The sequence below is a fragment of the Hemicordylus capensis genome, chromosome 4 (assembly GCF_027244095.1).
Source record: "Hemicordylus capensis ecotype Gifberg chromosome 4, rHemCap1.1.pri, whole genome shotgun sequence".
Lineage (NCBI taxonomy): Eukaryota > Metazoa > Chordata > Lepidosauria > Squamata > Cordylidae > Hemicordylus > Hemicordylus capensis.
Window position 1 is genome coordinate 207973925 of NC_069660.1, and position 19283 is coordinate 207993207.

A 19283-nucleotide genomic window follows, 5' to 3' on the forward strand; every position below is an offset into this window, starting at 1 on the left:
CTGTGAAGACAATACTGAGCTAGATAGACCAATGGTCTGACTCAGTATATGGCAGTTTCCTATGTTCCTAGTCTGGTTACTTTGAAAGGATCTCCAGAGTAATTTGTTCTGTTTCTCCAAGGTTTGCTTAACCTTTTCATAAGAAAATCTAAATGTAAGCCACAATAGTGACACTGAATACTAGTTTAGTCAGACTTGTGGTATAGAATTCAAGACTTAGCAAGAGGAAGGAAGAAAATACTTTGTATAGAGGAACATTACAACAGTAAACAACGAGGAGCTAGTGCAGGAATAGCTTCCTGTGGCAAAGAGGGCTGCCTCTCACATCTCATTTCCTCTCTGTGCGAGTGTCTAGTAGTAGTCCCAAACTGATATCCATTGCTCCCGCACAGCCAGATAGGGAAAAGCTGCTAGTGGGCGTGGCAAGGCCAAGCCTCCTGCGCGGAAAGAGCTGTAGCTGGGTACTCTAGACGCACCTACTCCCTGTTCGAACTTAAGGGGCTGCTGTGCTTTCCTCGGTCGCTTTTTTAGTGTCCCGTCCCCTCCACCGAGTAATAGTGGGGCGGGAGAAGAAGTGGGGTACGTCTACAGGCCCCAGTTTGTAAGGAAGCGGCTAGTACGTGCCTTTTAGCCTGTGGCAAATGTCTTTCCTTTCGGGTTTCTGTGGGAGGTCCTGCCCCGCCCATTCGTCCCCGGGGGAGGGAGAGAAAGACGCAGGGGAAGGGGGCGCGCCCCCTCTCTCAGTCTGCGCAACGGGGCTTGGCCGCAGCCACACTGAGGTAAAATAACTCTCTATTTTGAGAGGTAGAAAAGGCCCCGACGGTCGCTCTAATGGGGCTTCGAAAGAAGGGCTAGAACCGGATTCTCTGCACGCACTGAGCCAGAGTGAGGCGTCGGCGTCATGCCATGGAGAGCCGGGGCTCCGCGGTCCTGGGCTTGGGGCAACTTTTAGCTTCTTTCGGGGAGCCTCAGCCGCAAGAAGAGGTTGCCTCAGTCCTACCATGGCGAGGGGGCAGCTCGGAGTTGGACGAGGGGCCGCTTTTGCAGGCGAGGGAGGCAGCAGGCAGTATGGTGGAGGAGCAGCAGCAGCCGGATTGCGCGGTGGGAGCCGCCAAGGAGAAGGAGGAGGCGGCAGCCCTGCTGGAGTTGCGTCGTCGCCGTGGGCGCTCCCTCTCGCTGCCCGCCAGCCCGACCGTAGCGGCCGCGCGGCTCTTTCCCCGGAGGGGAGTCGAAGGGGACAACGATGACTACGATGAGGAATTGGAAGGGCCGTCCGTGATGGGCGGCAGCGGTTGCTGCACCAAGTGCAAGAAGCGGGTGCAATTCGCCGACTCGCTGGGGCTGTGCCTGGCCAGCGTGAAGCACTTCAGCGCCGCGGAGGAGCCGCAGGTGCCTCCCGCCGTGCTCTCCCGCCTGCAGAGCTTCCCCATGCGCCAGAGGGACCTCGAGGAGTTCAGCGCTGCCCTGGCAGGACTCGGTGGGTGCGCGGCGCCCCCGTTTTCATCCCCGCCTCGCCCGCTGCAGTTGCCTCAGGCCGTCCAGTTGGTGCCCCACTGCGAGCTGGCGGATAAGCTACACGTCGAGCGGCTGCAGCGGGAACGCGTGTGCCTGGAGGAGGCGACGGGGACAACTCTGGCCGGGGCGCCCACGGACGTGCGGGGCGTGGTGAGGGTGTTGAGCTGCCCCGGTCCCAAGGAGGTGACGGTGCGCTACACGTTCAACGAGTGGCTCTCCTTTTTGGACACCCCAGCTGTGCCGTTGCCGCCGTCCCCCGCCCGGGACCCCTCGGAGTCGGATCCCTCCAGTCCCATCGAGCGCTACCAGTTCACCTTGTGCCTTCCTCCTGGTCTGCAAGAGGACACGGCCGTGCACTTCGCCATCTGCTACCGCAGCCAGCAGGGCGAGTACTGGGATAACAACGGAGGTGCCAACTATGTCCTCCGCGGGTGTAGTAGCAGCCCCGAGAAATCGGCGTCTGTCTTGTATTGAGACTGGTGGTGAGCTCGACGACGGCAGCGTTTTGGTTCCACCAGCCCCGATCCCTTTGGCAGCGTCTCTAGTTGTTCTAGCCTTGTCGGCGGGGGAAACCAGCGGTGCTTGCTTGCCTTTTATTACAGCCCTCCACGACTGAGCCCCAACACCCACGGGCCTCTAGTATTCGGCCTGCCTACCTGCCTTTATCCCTCCAGCGGCCCGAGCCGTGGAGTGGACCAGGTAGCCAACCGTGCGCTTGCACTTCAGCCTCGTTCCACTCAGCCTGGGCGCAGCCCACAGTCTAAACTCTCAGGGGGGTCACTGAAGACGAAATCTGAGAATTACGGCCCGGCTATGGAATGGGGCGAGGGGAAGACAAGGAGAGCTTATTGTTCTAAGTTTACTTGCACTCTTTTCCAGGCAGACAGATGGGTTGCTTGAAACCAGGTCGGTGGCTATAATAGGGGAGGAGATAGACTCTGCCCACCACTGGAGTCTCCTCTTCTTGGAATACACTTGCCCCTCTCTGAATATATATAGACACAAAGGATCGAGTCGGCTGTTCCCGGGGGCCCCATCACCATTGGTTTGAAAGCATGCAAAAAGGCATTTTTGACCGGTGCCTTCTATTAATTCTGTACAGGAAATGACATATTAAAAAGCCTGAAAGAATGCAACAAAGCTACAGGGCAAATCTGGAGAAATCAGAGCTGTTCGGGATATATAAAAGTTTTCAAAAATGCCCTTCCCCACCCCCAGCTTGAATATTGTGCCTTGGATAAAAGTACTTTCTTCACACTGACAAAGATGGCAGAATTCAAGTTAATGTTTTGTTGCTGTGTGTGGAAATGGACACACTTATTTTCCCAACTAAGTTGTAAAGTGCTTTTTCTCATGTTATAAGATACATTGAGAGGTACCTTGGGAAATGGCCAGATTTTTAAAAGAAACCGGACAGGGGCTGGAAGAATGCAGTTGGTAGGAAAGGGAACTTTGTGTGTATGTTTAGAGGGATTGATTTTTGTTTGCACTTAATACTTTGGTCTCTGGTCCAGTTATACAAAACTACATAGAATGTTAAGAACTACTAAAATTGTAGGACATGTGAGCATCCTGGATCTGTGATCTTTATATGTCTATACAGATTAATTCACATGATCATTAGGGGTTTAGGTAGCCAATGGGAAATTGCTTGAAAATCCTGTGTATGCTTAGGATGACCAAATTCAAAGGCAGACAGGGCTCTTCTGCAACTTCTAATAGTTCTATAGAAGAAGGAATTTTGGAAGACTTCTCACCATGGATGAAAACTTGAACCTTCAAAAAAATTCCCTCTTCTGCACCACTTATAAGGAGAGCAGGGGTCCTGCCCTCCTTTGAATATGGTCATTCAGTCTGTGCTGCTGCCGCCGCCTTCTCTGTGGCTAGCTGGCTTGAGATTAAGCTCTTTGGTTCTCCCTGCAAAATGGTTTTCACAGTCTTGCAGAGAGTTACACTCTGACTGTGTGAATCCTTCTGGCCACAAGTATGGGCAAATGCATGTGGGGGCATGGTCTTTTATTTTCTCTCTTAAAAAAAAAAAAGTCTAGCAGTATTACCATGTACCCTCACAGTTATTGTGTGGATCATCCTTGGCATACACAGAGTGGGGATTTGGTGCTTTAAAATGTAAGCTCACTTGGTACTTGTGGAGCTTCCCTACTTAGTTCTCACTTGAGAAGACCTAGTATGAGCATGGTTCCCTTCACCTAATGCCCCACCTCTCATTACCTTGGCGGAATCCTTTTCGGATGATCCTTTTATTCTGAAACTGAATGCACTTTCACAGTCCACAGTGACTTATTAAGCTAGCTGTCACCTCACCACAACTCAGTGTGTAGAGTTAAGGGCAGTCATTCTGGAAAATTAGTTGCTAAAACAGGAGCAATTCAGTGACCATTTAACTGGTGTCCTTGGGACTATGTTAGCCTGAGGAGTCACTGAACTGCACTCTAACAGCCTACCTAGCAGTCATGTTGTATTAATATTTCCTATTTTTTTATTTGCCTAAATCCCAGTGAATTGCCTGATAACTCAAAAGGGGCAATAGTTGCTTTGCCATACAAGGGTAAAATTGTAGATATCTAATAAGGTCATTTCACATTTGCTTTCTAAAACTTGAAAAGTTAGATCCTTTTCTATTTGGGATTCTAAAAAAGCAATGTTATGGTCCATGATCAGCTAAAGTGTGTGAAAAGCTGATGGCCCTTATAAGGAGAAAAGCACAAATATCGGAAATAGTGATGGATGTGACTGATAAGTCAGTAGTATGAAATATCTGTTTCTGTGTGTCATGTGAATACAGTAGAGGGGCATAACCACCTAGGATATGAAGGGAGATCTAAGCAGTGATATCCTGCAGAGCCATGTTTGGTTAAATGTATGCCTCATTTCTTGCAGTTCAGCTTAGCTGTGAATGCATCTTTGTATAATGTTATCCAGCAGTTTGCTTAAAGTATATATTTCTGGAAGAAAAAGAAACACTTAACACAGTAAGAAAAATAGTGTTTACAGTGTATCCATAATGTCAGGAGGACAGAAATGTGGTTAGCACTGCAGCGTTTGAAAGTATGTACACATGAATCTAGGAGCATTGGCCAGTTATGGCTCTTGAGCGCACACATGTACTGCATGTTCATGCACACTTGCTGCCCATTGTGTGTTATGGTATCCCTGCAGTGGACATAACAATTGCTGCTTTTTTGTATTTTGTGCTGCAGCCCAGAAACTCCTAGCTGTTGTTTGGTGTTACAGTGATTCTGGCATAAAGTATGCAAGCTTCTAGATCTGGGTATTTAGAAACTGCACAATGCTCCTAAAGAGTTAAACTGCTGCTGCTGGGTTTTTTTTTGGAAGTACAGATAGGCTTAAAGATAGATAGGCTTTGGTGAATCATGCAGTATAACCTTGGACTCTGCTGCGAAATTGTGTGGGACAAAAGTTAGAATGTAGTTGATTTATCTGCTCTTGTTAGAGGACCAGTATAGTGAGATATGTGTAGTGTACTCCCCAAGGGAAACAGTGCTTTTCTACCACTTCTTGTTTTGCAAAAAAATGCTCATTTGTCTCCAGCAAAGACAGTGGCATTCTCTATATGTAAAAATAATTCATTCTAGTCACTCTTTACAAGACAGCATTTTCAAAGGCACAGTATTCCTGCAGAGTTTCTGTTTCTTCTTAAACATCACTATTAAAGCATGTATAATAAATGTAGCACCTGAAATTAGCACATGTATGCAAATGTTCTCAGCACCACTGATTCCTTTTACTTAGACAAAAACTGATTCTGTGCCAAAGAGAGTTGTGATGTTTTCAGTACAACCTTTTTGCCATTGTTGCCTTAAGTGGTAAAGATTCTGCTGCCTTAGGAGAGGCAGGTTTATCTTTTTCCATGCAATAATGTTTTTACACAGAGAAGGCTGGATTAAGTATGTGTATGGGAGGAATAATATCAGAACTCATACCTATGGCTTGAGTAAGCACTTCAAGAAATAACAGAGCTCAGGCAGAACTCTTTCCATGCTAGCTGTGGTACACAAGATTACTTGTGAAGGTTTTAATTTTTTAAAATAATTGTTCCATAAACTGCAAACAAAAGTTTTAACTCTTGCCAGAAGAGTTAACAGAAGGATGGCTGGCATCTCCAAGCCTCATGCTGTCTGAACAAGATTATTCATAGGAAAGAATCTTTAGCATGCTGTATATTCTGGTAAGAACTAGTTTTGCCCGAGTACACAGACTTTCTCCTGTGCTTGTTAATAATCTTGCTGAGACAGCATCCTGAACAAAATATTCTTAAGACACTGACTGAGTACCCTGCTATCTCTGAAGGTGTGCAAACTATTATACATATATGGGCTGTGTTCTGAATGTAAATGATTGTCTTCTTTCAGAGGAACGTCATACATGTTTGTCTCTGGTGCCTTTCTGAGGGGGATATGGGGGAGGAGGTGTCTGAAGATTTTTAGATGTGCTGTGGGAATTGTCTCAATTGCTTCAAGAAGCCAGCGTTGTAAGCCTTGATAAATAAAAGTGCCTTGTTCTGTGTGTCTGCTACATACAACTGCACCAATTTTTGCCTTCAATTTAATTGCATGAGTGTTTTTAGCAAAGACTATGCAAACACAAAAAGATTGTAGTGGAGAGGAGGGCTGGGGTTCTCAAACAGCACAGCCTTCAAGACTTTATTGGGTTGGCAACTTCAAATGTTTCTTTTAAATGAGACTCTGCTTCAGTAAAGACTTTGCTCACTTTTGTCTCTGCCCAGGGGTTTGGAAACTTGCTTTAAAAAAAAAATAAATTAAGTGGAGACCATTTTATAGTGGACTTGAGATGGAGAGGGAATATATAAAGTAGCAGGGGTTGAAATGTAGGGAGCCATTACCTTTTTCTTTTGTCAATTATTTTTCACATTTGTAGATGGTCCCAAACATCTCTCTCTGGGTGGAAGTATGCCCCAGTCTGGCTCAACTGCTTTTGTAGACTTCATCTTACATGTGTTTCTTCTTGAGACTTAGTAAAGCTTTTTAAAAATAAAATAAAATAAAATTGCAATGCTCATACATTCCTTTTAATGCCTCATCTCTGGAAGGTACAGCACCAGATGTCTCCCTATAGTGCTGGTAGAGCTTGCTCTAAAGTGTGCTAGTATCTACCAAAAGCCTGAAAACATTAAAACAGATTCCATAGCCATCTGACTTTAAAAAGAAAAAAGTCTCTAAAAGCTGAAAGTAATATTGTATATTGTGTTCGGGTTCTGGAGAATGCCACAGCTAGTTGGAGTCATCTTGAAGCAATTTGCTGACATTAACATGTATGTGCCTATTCCATAAGTGTGTTGGAGCAATGACACAACTCTTAAAGAGGTCCCTTATCTTCTTTGAATTGAAGGAAAGAGCGCACAGGGCTGTAGTGACAGAAAACCTTAATGGTCTCAAATGTGTGGAAATACTGCCATGGCACTGTTGCTTAAGACAGTTCACTGGTGTAGCATTAAGCATGTCCCAGACTCTGCACTTACAGAAAGGTATAAGCTTAGCTATCTTGTTATAAGACCACAGAGAGATTGCTAGGATTTGGTACAGATAAAAAGCTTTTCCATGCTTAATGAAGGAGCTCCTGGTTGTTCCTGTCTTTCAATAGGCTTGGCCAGTTGGAAGACACACTTGGCTGGGGTGTTTTCCACAGAGGAGGTAGAAGGAGGTTTTCTGTCTCTGGAATTGCTTCTCTCCATAGTACCTCTGGACGTACACAACTATGAGGTCCAGAGGTGCAACACCACACTGCTGCAAGTAGCTGCTCAAGTAGGGTTTTATGAGGCCTGACTTTATTTTCAGTACAATTATTAGAAGCCTCAAGTTCTTCAAGCAAGACTATTCAGAGAAGAAATATTCTAAATCACTTTGATTTTGATAAATTGTGAGCAGATTAGTGTGCACACTGACAATTGACTTTTCACTTTTGCATTGTTGTGGGCAACACGTAGGTCCTGAGGAAACCTGGGGTCTGATCTTTCAAAAGAAATCTAGTTCCATAGTCGAAGAGATCAAGTTGAACATGTGATACAATTAGAAACAAGGCAGTTGAAAGGCAATATAAATCCATATTTGTTTTCACTTTACATGACAATAGTGTTGGAAAGCTGGGAAGGAATTGGTTTATTCTTCTTTACGGGTTAGTGCAGTCTGCCCACAAACTAACCTGGCATCTGCCCCGTTCATGAAAGTGATGGACAAATTGATTATATTCAGACTATATGACTTAGCAGTATTGCTCTACCTTGTGCTATATTTCTAGTGTGGTTTTCTGTGCTGCTTGCACATATGCCATTCTCCGTTGGCAGCATATGCAAAGGAAAACAAGTCCGAGAGCTTTTCTTGGTTCTGCCAGGCATACCAAGTTCTCTTCTGGGTTTTTATAGAAACGCATTTCTAAAAGCCTTGCCTTTGGATTAGTATTCAGCTTATGCAGAACTTGCTTCTGTCTTAAGTTATGTAGAAAAGATGCAATGGTTCATCTGATTGAAATGATTGCTTGTTTCATTTAGAAATTCCCACTCCTTGAAGGCTTGTGGGATACTGAGGAATTATGGAACATCAAACAAGTGTTCTGGATGAATGACAAGACCAGTGTATAATACACTGTTGTTTGATGCCTTTGTCACTCTTCTGTAGGCTTTTACTGTACTGTACATGCCTATGTGGCAATTACAAGCGTGACTGTCTAGACTAGAGCAGGGATTCTCAATGTTGGGTCCCCAGATATTATTGGACTTCAGCTCCCATAATCCCCAACCAAAGGCCTCTGGGGCTGGGGATTAAGGGAGTTGAAGTCCAATAACATCTGGGGACCCAAGGTTGAGAATCCCTAGTCTAGAGGAGGTCCTATGATTTGATTCTATTACACCTATTTTGTTGTGGATGTATGTATTCGTATGATGATTGGTGACACTATTAGGCTTAGTATTTCCTTTCATAGAGAGAAGAGAGTACATTTTTGTAGCATATGGCCTGCCTGAACACTAGGAGTCACTCTTTAGGATTCCAGGCCTACTGTAACTAGTACAAGGCTGCATGTCTTGAGATCAATCAAGCTTATTTCCTGCCAGATGTGACAGTCATATTCCTTTTTGCAGTCCTACACAGGCATCCAAGTCAGACTTACTGAGTGCCTATTAAGACTGTCAAACACGGCTTTTGTATTTGGGAGGGTGGGGGTACAAAATGTGTAAGATATATAGTCTGTGTCTGTTTGCATTTATAGTCACAACACATAGGGTTCAGGAGGCACTCAAAGCATAGACAATATCCCTTGTAACTATGTGCTGATAGTCTAATAAAAACCAGCACACGGGAGGAAATCCTAGGTAAGCATCGCCAGTTTAAAATAAATACCAAGTAGGATCCATTAGTTTAACTTGGAACTACCTGTTTAATCCAGCAATTGTCAATGTGGCCTATCAGCCATACCAACTCCTTTTACGTTACCTATAGGCCTTCTGATGATTGAGCTCTCATGTAATTTTGCCTTGCATGCAAATATTCTCCACTTTTGCATTCAGTCCAGTGTTATTAGAGCTGTAAGGGACTGTTCAGCAGGTGTGCTGCTAAAGGCTGAATGTTTTGGTGTGTTGCACACTAGTTTAGATTTTGTATTGCAGCACTTGACCTTTGAGATAGCAAACAGTCTAATTTTGGCCCATGATAGTTGAACAGAGTTTTCAGCTTGATAAGGATGTTGATGGCATCAGCAGCTTTCCATGAAGCATTCCCCCCAACCTTTTTTCATGTATGAAACTGGCCTTCTAATATCTTGCTAAGCAATTCATGAACTAGCCATGGCGTACTAACTAGAATATTCCTTGTTTGTATAAACAATGAAAAACACCCTTATGGAGCACATGACCAAAATGTGATTGGATGATGATGTATTTCCAATCTGAAAATATTTATCAAAAGAGGCAAACCATTAATCATTCAGAATAAAACACATCATATAATAAAAATGCAATGTACTCTAATACAGAGATGAAATGCTTCAAATGGGCTACAGTAGTTAGCGTTTATTGCAATGACTGACACAGGCACTCTTTTATGCAGCTTCTAGACACCACTCTAAAAGTAAGTAAACTGTAGGAATTTTTCCTACATTACCACAAGATGCAATGATGGCCTCAAAGGGTTAGGCAAATTTATGGAGGTTCCATTTAGCCTTTGCCATATTCCCCATATTCAAAGGCTGTATGCTAAGAGTGCTAGATACTAGGGACAAAGGGGATGGCTCTCTGCTATACCATTACTAAGAGTCTTCTGGAGGCACTGGTTGGTCGCTAGAAATATAGTGCTAGACCAGATGGCCCTTCTGCCTGTTCAAGAAAGATTATGTTCCCATTCCTAAATATGTGGGCTGTAGCCTTCATCACAGTTATCAACCCTCTGCTGCTTTTTGTCCATTACCTTGTCCTGCAAGGAACGTCCCATGACATACTATTATGCTTCCTTTATGGTAACATGCATGGTCAGTATCTTTGTGGAACACAGTTGCTGAGATTAGGGATGCTGTCAGCTATTGCAGGGCTGATGGTTCCTCTGCCACAGATGAAGTGGTAGAACTTGTCCACTCGGCATCTGGAACAACACCTTTTAGGATCCCAATTCACCAGCTCTCACCAATGTACATTTCTAGTCTTGCTGGCAACAAAGGCTGAACTTGAAAATATGGCTTACAAAACTAAGTGACCTGAAATAAGGTGGCAACACCCTATATAAGCTTAATTCTAAAGTTTATATACTCTACTACTAGCTCCATGACTCTGCTCTCCCCTCTGCTCTTATATATGATTTATAAATCCATATGGGTTAACGGCTAAGAAATTCTGGTCAAAAATATAATGGAATATTTAATGTCTAACTAGTTTTGTACCTTTAATTTACAAAGTTTTGCCTATTAAGCTGCATGTGTTTAATTGGCATCTATCATAGGAAGCTGCCTTATTCCCAGGGGCACACCTATGTAATTTTGGGGGCCAGACCTGATGGTCCGCTTGAGGGCTAGGGGGTTTGGGGGCATGTTGAATCTTTTTTTTTTTTAACCTTTTAAAAAAGTGCCACTGCACAACAGGGAGAGGCACTGCCAGCGGGTGTGTGGGCATTCAGAGGGAGGCAGTGGCAAGAGCTCCTTCTCTGAGCCTCCCAAATGACAGATCGGGCTGTTTTTGGCCCATTTAGGGACTCTCTGCACACACATGTAGGGCAGTGGCAGGGCTCTGGGGAGGCCCCTGAGAAGACAGGAGGCTATGGACCAAATCCTGATGGTCCACAGCTAAGTGTGCCTCTGCTTATACGGAGCCAGGCCATTGGTCCATCTAGCTCAGTATTGTCTACACAGACTGGCAGTGGCTTCTCCAAGGCTGCAGGCAGGAATGTCTCTCAGTCCTACCTTGGAGATGCTAGAGAAGGAGCCTGGAACTGCATATAAGCATGCAGATGTTCTTCCCAGAGCAGCCACATCCCCTAAGGGAAATTTCTTACAGGCTTCCAGTAAAAAATAGAACTGATACATGGAGGATGTTTCTTTTCAGACTGAATAAAATAACTGAATATTAAAACTGCTGCATTACTGAAGGCTTTGTAGTGTGCCAAAATGACACTGCCCTGTTTGTTATACAACTTCTCCTAAAACAACGCAGTGCATGACTGGATTGCAGAAAATTTAGCTTACCTGAATTAGCTGCAGGTATGAGTATTGAATGCCAGAAAGGAGAAGGCATGAAGGCTTCTAATCATCTGATGCCTCAGAGAGGCTAGTATCTACTGGTCCTGTGTCAATGTACTGAAGCTTGTTTAGTGTAAGCAGACATCTTGTTTGTTCCTCTTCAAGGACAGAGTAAAGATGTTACATCTGTGTGGTGTAGGATCCTTAATTCTCTAGCTTTTTACTCTTCCGCCATTTTGAGTTAGCTCGAATTCTTCCATTGCAAAAAAACCATATGTTGATTAAGGGCTGTAGCTTTATGTAATATACTGCCATAGTGTAAAACCCTGAGGCTGCTAATATGATACTGTCATGTTAACTGAAAATGTGCATATTTGTAGACTGGAAGCACAATTGAGATTTCAAATAAATCTTCTTTTCTCCTTGAAATCACTTTTTTAAAAGAGGAAAAATAAGCTATTTGTAAAGATCTCATCTCTAAAAGTAACACTATATCTAATTCATTTTAGAGTTTGTGAAACTTTGGTGCTCTGTCAAACTATAATTGTATTTTTCTAGAAACTATATTGGATTGGAAACAAAGTTCAAGTTCATCTGTGCATTACAAGTAAAATTAACCGTTTACTTGCAGTTAAGGTGACTTAAGTCCTGGTCCTTAGTTCAGTGGGATTCCTGTCCAAGCAATTTAAGATTGCAACCTTAATGTAATTATATGAAGTTAAGCAGTTTTAAAGGGTTGAGATAAACTGCCAAAACCATAAATATTAATGTAACCATTTGAGCAAGATTGAAACAATGTTAACTTCAGTAACAGAACCATCACCAATCTGGATCCATGAATTTTTATTGTCAGAATAGGCAATGTGAAAATACTAGCAAACAATGACACTCAATCAGAACTATAAATGTTAATAATCTTATAGCAAATTAAGAGCACATTTACTGTGAACACTGGAGAGCTTAGGTAGTTAAGACTGGGTGAATAAGTTTTATTTAAGCTTCAGGAGACATAAGACAGCACAAAGTATGAGCTGGAAACATAATATATTCAAATAAAAATCTGTGCGCATTTTAGAATACTGAGGCTGGTCCAGCACTGCTACATGAGGAAGAGATGGTGTCCAGTGTCACAGTTTTTCTGGGCACTCAATAACAAGCTTCTGTGTTGAATATAGCTGACCAATGGCAACCTGAAATTAAAGAAAAATGATTACCCAAAATTAAAGGGGGAATTCCAACTCTGCACACACCTTTTTTCTTACTATGGGCTATCATGATTGATAGCCCATACTGGAGATCATGACTGAAGCAAAAGTAATATGCAAAATGATCATTTGGGGGAAATACAGGTGGCCCTCGTTATCTGGACTCCATATCTGTGATCGGGTCTTAAGAGACCCAGTTTCATTATCCACAGGTAGAAAAATAGTCAATATTTGCCTATCAGTGGTTTTGAGCGGCCAGAAATGACCTCTGATGTCATCAGGAATGAGCCTTCTCCATTGCTGCCCCTGGACTTTGGAATGCGCTCCCTGTTGAAATAAGAGCCTCCCCATCTCTGGCAACTTTTTAAAAGGCTCTGAAGACACATTTATTCACCCAGGCTTTTAATTAGATTTATAATATTTTTAATGTTGGGTTATAATTATTTTTAATCAATCAAACATTATTATACCGCCCAAAACTTACGTCTCTGGGTGGTTTACAACAGAATAAAAACAAAGTAAAACATTCATTAAGACAAAAATGGGGGGGGGGACCACACACACACACACACACACACACACACACACACACACACACATAATACAACAACTTAAAAATTTTAAAATAATATTTTAAAACAGCATTAAAACCATTAAAACATTAATTAAAAGCCTGGGTGAAGAAATGTGTTTTTAAAGACTTTTTAAAAGCTGTCAGAGATGGGGAGGCTCTTATTTCACTAGGGAGCGCATTCCAAAGCCTTGGGGCAGCAGCGGAGAAGGCCCGTCCCTGAGTGGCCACCAGACGAGCCGGTAGCAGCTGCAGATGGACCTCTATAGCAGATCTCAGTGGGGGGTGGGGTTCATGCAGAAGAAGGCGTTCTCTTAAATACCCAGGCCCAAACTGTTTAGGGCTTTATAGGTTATAACCAGCACCTTGTATTTTTCCCGGAAACATATCGGCAGCCAGTGTAGCTCCTTCAATACAGGAGTTATATGGTCTCTCCGAGATGACCCAGAGACCAGCCTAGCTGCCGCATTCTGGACCAGCTGTAGTTTCCGGACTACACACAAGGGCAGCCCCACATAGAGCGCTTTACAGTAATCCAGTCTGGAGGCTACCAGCAGATGTACCACTGTTTTGAGGTCATTCACCACAAGAAACGGTTGCAGCTAGCGTATCAGTCGAAGCTGACAGAAGGCACTTCTGGCCACCGTCTCAACCTGGGAGACCAGGGAGAGGCTTGGATCCAGAAGCACTCCTAGACTGCGTACCTGTTCCTTCTGGGGAAGTGTGACCCCATCGAGAACAGGCAGATCAAAATCATCTCTCGAGTTCCGACCCCGCACAATGAGCACCTCCATCTTAGCCGGATTCAGTTTCAGTTTGTTATCCCTTGTCCAGCCCATCACTGACTCCAGGCAGGCATTTAGGGAGGTTATGCCCTCTCCCGATGATGCTGACATGGAGAAATAGATTTGGGTGTCATCAGCATACTGGTAGCACCCTGCACCAAATCTCCAGATGATCTCTCCCAGTGGTTTCATGTAGATAATAAACAACATTGGAGACAATATGGAGCCCTGGGGAACACCATACAAAAGTTCAGATTTTGAAGAACAGCAGTCTCCAAGGGACACCATCTGGAACCTCCCCAAGAGGTAGGAGTGGAACCACTGCAAAGCAGTGCCTCCAACTCCCAACCCCCTCAGACTCTCCAGAAGGATACTATGGTCGATACTATCGAAAGCTGCCGAGAGGTCCAGAAGGACCAACGGAGTCACACTTCCTCTGTCAATTGCCAATTGGAGATCATCCATCAGGCCGACCAAAGCAGTCTCCAACCCATAGCCAGCCCGAAAGCCAGTTTGAAATGGGTCAAGATAATCAGTTTCATCCAAGACTGTCTGGAGCTGGGAGGCGACCACCCTCTCAATTACCTTGCCCAGCCACGCAAGGTTGGAGACAGGCCTGTAGTTGTTCAAGTCTGAGGGATCCAGGGGAGGCTTCTTCAGAAGTGGTCTAATCACTGCCCCCTTAAGACAAGGAGGCATCCTACCTTCCCTCAGAGACGCATTTATAATCTCTACTAGGCCTTCTACAACAACTCCCCTGCCAGATAATATAAGACATGTTGGGCAAGGGTCAATAGAATAGGTGGTAGGCCACACCATTCCAATCAGCTTGTCCACATCCTCAGGAGTCACAAACTGGAACTGATTCAACCTAATCACACAAGAGGAGTCGCTAGACACCTCCACATCAGACACTGAGGTAATTGTGGAGACGGAGTCTAAGTCTCCATTAATGCACCATTAATGTTAATGGATTTAATGTTTACATGATTTTAATTGTAAACCACCCAGAGATGCAAGCTTTGGGTGGCACAGAAATATGTTAAATAAATAAACTTATAGCTGCTATCTCCCAGCAGAGTCATTTTTTCACTTAAATGTTTTTGTGAATATTTGACAGTGTTTAGAGTTTGCGGGGGCATTGCTGGAGCATAAGGTATAGTACTATCCTTCTTATTTCTGCCACCCTTGCTTTTTTGGCTAGTAACCTAACTCCCCAATTCCCATTGACTCAAGGTTCCATTAGTCGCAGTTTCCGTATTCACACCTAAAGGCAAGAATAGAACCCCTGCGAATGAGGGCCACCTGTGCCGAGTTTGAAACAGTCCTGAGCAAAGGCCCAGTTCATACCTGCTGTTAGTGACAATGAGGCTGCTTTCATGTTGTGTTTTAGCTTTACAAAATGTATGAAATACAAACTTTCCTAATAAACTTCATAGCTGGGTATAGAACTGGACTTTCCACATCCAAAACAAACACTTTAGCTGCTCTATCACAGCAGAGCAACAAAAGATTTTAGTGCTTTTATATTTAATAATTGGAAAACAATGCAAAATAAGACAGAAGTCAGAATCTAGGATTCAATAGCCTAGATATTTTTTCAATAGGGTGGCCTCCTTGGGAAATCTATTTTTGTTGAATGACTGACCTGGCCCAAGATCCACTGTAAAACCATTATTTTGGACTGGACTATTCATAATTGGGGAAGACTGATGCCCTGTTCTTAAGGAAACAGTAATTTTTTTTGCAAGCAAACATTCCATTATCTTAGCAACCAGAAACGTCAACAAAAGCCTTTGAATAACACTAATAGGCAGCCGAATAATGTGCGTGCATAGAACATGCCTATATAGAAATAACACAGCTTTATAACAAGGAACAGATTTTGTCAAGTCTTAAGGTTACTTGTGTCTAACAAACTTTTAAATAATGCAGTTGCTGTCAGATAGGGCCATTATAGGTGGTAGTCTTTTCTGCGGTAATATTTTTTATTACACTCTATGTATTGGATTCATGTGCTGAGCATTTGGCTCTTTAAATTTTCTAAGTTAGACATAATATTGGACAAAACTTCCATACTCCAAGTAGAGATGTTATCTTAAGTGGCAGCATTGAATTCCAGTAGCCAACTACTCATTCAGAAGTAATTATAATTCAGAATGAGCAATCAGCTACTGGGATTCAAAATGCTGCAACTTAAGAGAACATCTCCATTTGAAGTATACAGTGAGGTTGTGCACATGACCTCAAGGGGGAGGGCGGATGGGCAGGAGCTTGCTTGCCTTCCCCAGCAGAAAGGCAGCTGCTGACCTCCCCCACCCCCCGCGCCCACATGAGCAGTGCTGTGGCAAAGGGGGATGCTGGGAGCAGGAGGACTCCCCTTGCCCCACATCCCATGGTGCCCTGGGCACCAGCGCGGTAGCTGATCTTGTTAGAGCAGCAGTGCTCAGTGCAGCCACACGTTCCCTCCTTGGCTTACTGCTGGAAATGGCCATGGGCTGGGGGGGAAAGCTGTTTAACCTGGCAGTGACTGTCCAGATGATCGCCAACCAAGGTTAAGCGAAACAAGCTAAACATCGCATTTGAAAGTGGGGCTTAGTGTGGGTGCAGTGCTTGGGAGTGACTTCGCTCCTGGTGCTTCACATGTACAGCCTAACCCAGGCTGAGCTGCCCTAGCTTTGGTTAGGCTGCACATGTGAATTTACCTTTGACTTATTTTCATTCATTCATTCATTTATTTAATTCGACTTAGTCACGAACTGTTCCATTCTCTTGGCAGCATTCTCTGGAACAGGGATTCCCAGATGACTGATCACAACTCCCATCATCTCCAGACATTTAACAGGATTCCCTGTTAAGGGAACATTGGTCCAGTGTTCCTGCTAAGATGTGCACATGCATGTGCGCTCATGTGTTTTTTGATGTCTGTTCAGTTAATTTTAGATCCCACTCAGGTTTAATCAGGAACGTCCCATTCTAAATGCCTGTGCATGCATACTGCCCTGATACTGCTGCCCAGAATAAAACTCATTCCACACAGAGATGAAAAAAAAATTAGAATACTGCACTGGTCTTGGTCTTTCATTCTATAAGTGCAATCACTTTTTGTTTATTTTTGTATTCCCAAGGAGACTATTCATATAAATGAAGGCAGACACAATTAAGTTCTTCTGAAAGAGTTATTTAGGCATAAGTTGTTTACTTCTGTATAGTTTCTCACATTCATGTATGATGTATTTGTTCCTCTCACAAGGAGAATCAAGTTCAATTACACAGTGGTATCCTAGAATTCTCCTACTCTCTCACTGACTGAATTTCACTAGAAACTATGGCCATAGCTTGGGGAGAAGAAGTAGCCCTCTTCACGGGTGGTTAGAGGTACCCTGGGGAAGTGGGTAATCCTACACAAACATTTGCAGGTAATAGTTCCAGAATATTGGTGCACATGAGGAGGGATTGCAGATCAGTGGTAGCACGTATTCTTTGCATACAGAGGGTTTCAGGTTCAATCCTTAGCACCTCGAGGTAGGAGTCAGAAAGAGCCCAGAAATGGTGCTAACTAGTCAATACAGACAATACTGATTCACTATAAGATAGCTTCATATGTTCATTCTTAGCATGGTCTATACATGGAGCAAAATGAAATAGTAGAATGCACTGAACCAATTTAGACAACATGTAAGATACAAGTTTTTAATACTACTAAAAAAAAATCCATGCAGGTTATTATTTTTTAAAAAACTTTTAAACTTGGAATAGTTTAAATTATCTAATAGTTGGTTTTTATTCTATTTCGATTGTGTTTATTTTTGTGAACTGTCTATAGCTTTTTGAGTCAGGTGGTACATTAAATAAATGAGTAATAAATAAAAGTATGATCCCCTAGCTTAACAATCTTCACTGTTTTTCAAGCAAGGGTCATAATGTGAGAACCATTTCCCACTGTGTTGACCAGTGAGATGTGTGGGGGGAGTTCAGTGCAGTTCCCCAACTAATTGATTGTTAGCCTATGCAAAGCTTCAGCTGAAGCCCTGTGCAGAGGTAACTGTACCCACCACACCACACTGCACTTCTTCCAGCACCGGTGAGGCTCCTTTAAGAGAAACGGAGCCCTCTTGAACCTCCGTGCCATCTTCGCAGATGTGCATAAACTGCTGGGAAGTGTAGTCCAGTGTTCTAACAGGGATTCTCAGATGTTGTTGACCACAAATCCGCAGCTGCAATGGCTTCTGCTTGGGGATTATGGGAGTTGTAGTCAACATCTGGGAATCTCTGTTAGAGGGAACACTGGTGTAATCCTTCCCAGTTCTTTCCCCACAGAGTATGGAAAATGCTGGGAAAGACTACACTTCTCTGTGATCCATGAGCACCTTACATGATGGAGCTGGGGTGCCATCTCCCATAATGGAGCCCCACCACTGCTGGGGAAAGTGCAGCATTACACACTGGGTACAGTTGCCTCTTCAGGGTACCAGGGCTTCAAATGAAACTGGCCTAATAAACAATTAGGGAGCTGCATTTAGGATCAATGGGAGCCACCACTAGCTCCCAGGCTTTTCAATTAAGAACACGGCCCGAGCCGGAGTCTGGAGTAGTGTGGTCCCTTATACCACTTCAGAACTCCGCCCACCTCATTCTGCTGCCTGTCAAGCTTCAGGAATTAGAAGTTTCATAAACTGAACTGACTGCTCAGGAAAACGTATTAATCTTAAAAAAAAATATTTAGAGAGAATTGTTTTTGGAATATAGTAATTAAGCTGGCCATATGTACATCTGTACTGGTAAGCCTTTAGAGCACACAAGGGAAGCTGTGGCATTTCAGGGAGCCACTGCTTATCCCAGTTAATGGTTTCCTTTGTTTACACTAGGGTGGGGTTTTTTGTGTTTTTTTTTAACGACTAACTGAAAATAGGAATCCTGGAATCAGGGATACAAGCCCAATATACGCATGACCTGGAAGACAACATTCCCTCTCTATTCTTTTGGCAGAAGGAAGAGCCAATATATCAACCTTAAAAAAATCAATCACCCCAGCTCAGCTGATCAACTGTGAATCCAGCCAGGGAAGAATGCTACAAAATGCAATCATTCTTTTTTACTGCAAGTGTGGAGAGAGACCTTTTATCCAGTGTCAGGCCAGCACTTTGAGGATAATCTTTCCTCACTTGCTTTAAACTGAAAAAAAATAGTGAACAATGGTAAGCATATTAATAAGCCTTCTAAATATGCTCACTGGCATATATACTGTGTGTGTATACACACACACTCTTTCATGATGACTACAATTTAGACTGTTTCACACATGCAAGATGTTTCATCACTTTATTAATCAACACTGGAAGACTTGCAGCTGAATGTGAGAACTGGTTTCATCAAAACAACAGATTTAAATCAAGGGACGGCCTGATTGTTTCCAATATTCTAATTCACACAGTTCCTAAACAAGCACACACATTATTTGCTGAAACAAATTAAAGCACATCCACTTGCAACTAA

At 43.5% G+C, this 19283-nt stretch overlaps 2 protein-coding genes across 3 annotated transcripts in view; one reads left to right on the forward strand and one right to left on the reverse strand.

The window, feature by feature from the left end:
- Positions 1-272: 272 nt before the first annotated feature.
- On the forward strand, positions 273-6575 carry PPP1R3G (protein phosphatase 1 regulatory subunit 3G). Its single transcript, XM_053247754.1, has one exon. The coding sequence runs from the start codon at positions 907-909 to the stop codon at positions 1987-1989; it is 1083 nt and encodes a 360-aa protein (XP_053103729.1). The 5' UTR covers positions 273-906; the 3' UTR covers positions 1990-6575.
- Positions 6576-12052: 5477 nt separating this feature from the next.
- Positions 12053-19283, reverse strand: part of LYRM4 (LYR motif containing 4) — a 77557-nt gene continuing 70326 nt past the window's right edge. For both annotated transcript variants that reach the window (XM_053247755.1, XM_053247756.1), the window contains one exon: positions 12053-12416. In XM_053247755.1, the coding sequence (XP_053103730.1) occupies positions 12354-12416 (63 nt within the window). In that variant the 3' untranslated portion in view covers positions 12053-12353. The remainder of the gene's footprint in view (positions 12417-19283) is intronic.

Coding starts and splice junctions, on each gene's coding strand:
- PPP1R3G (XM_053247754.1), top strand. CDS start 907: ATGGAGAGCCGGGGCTCCGCGGTCCTGGGCTTGGGGCAACTTTTAGCT.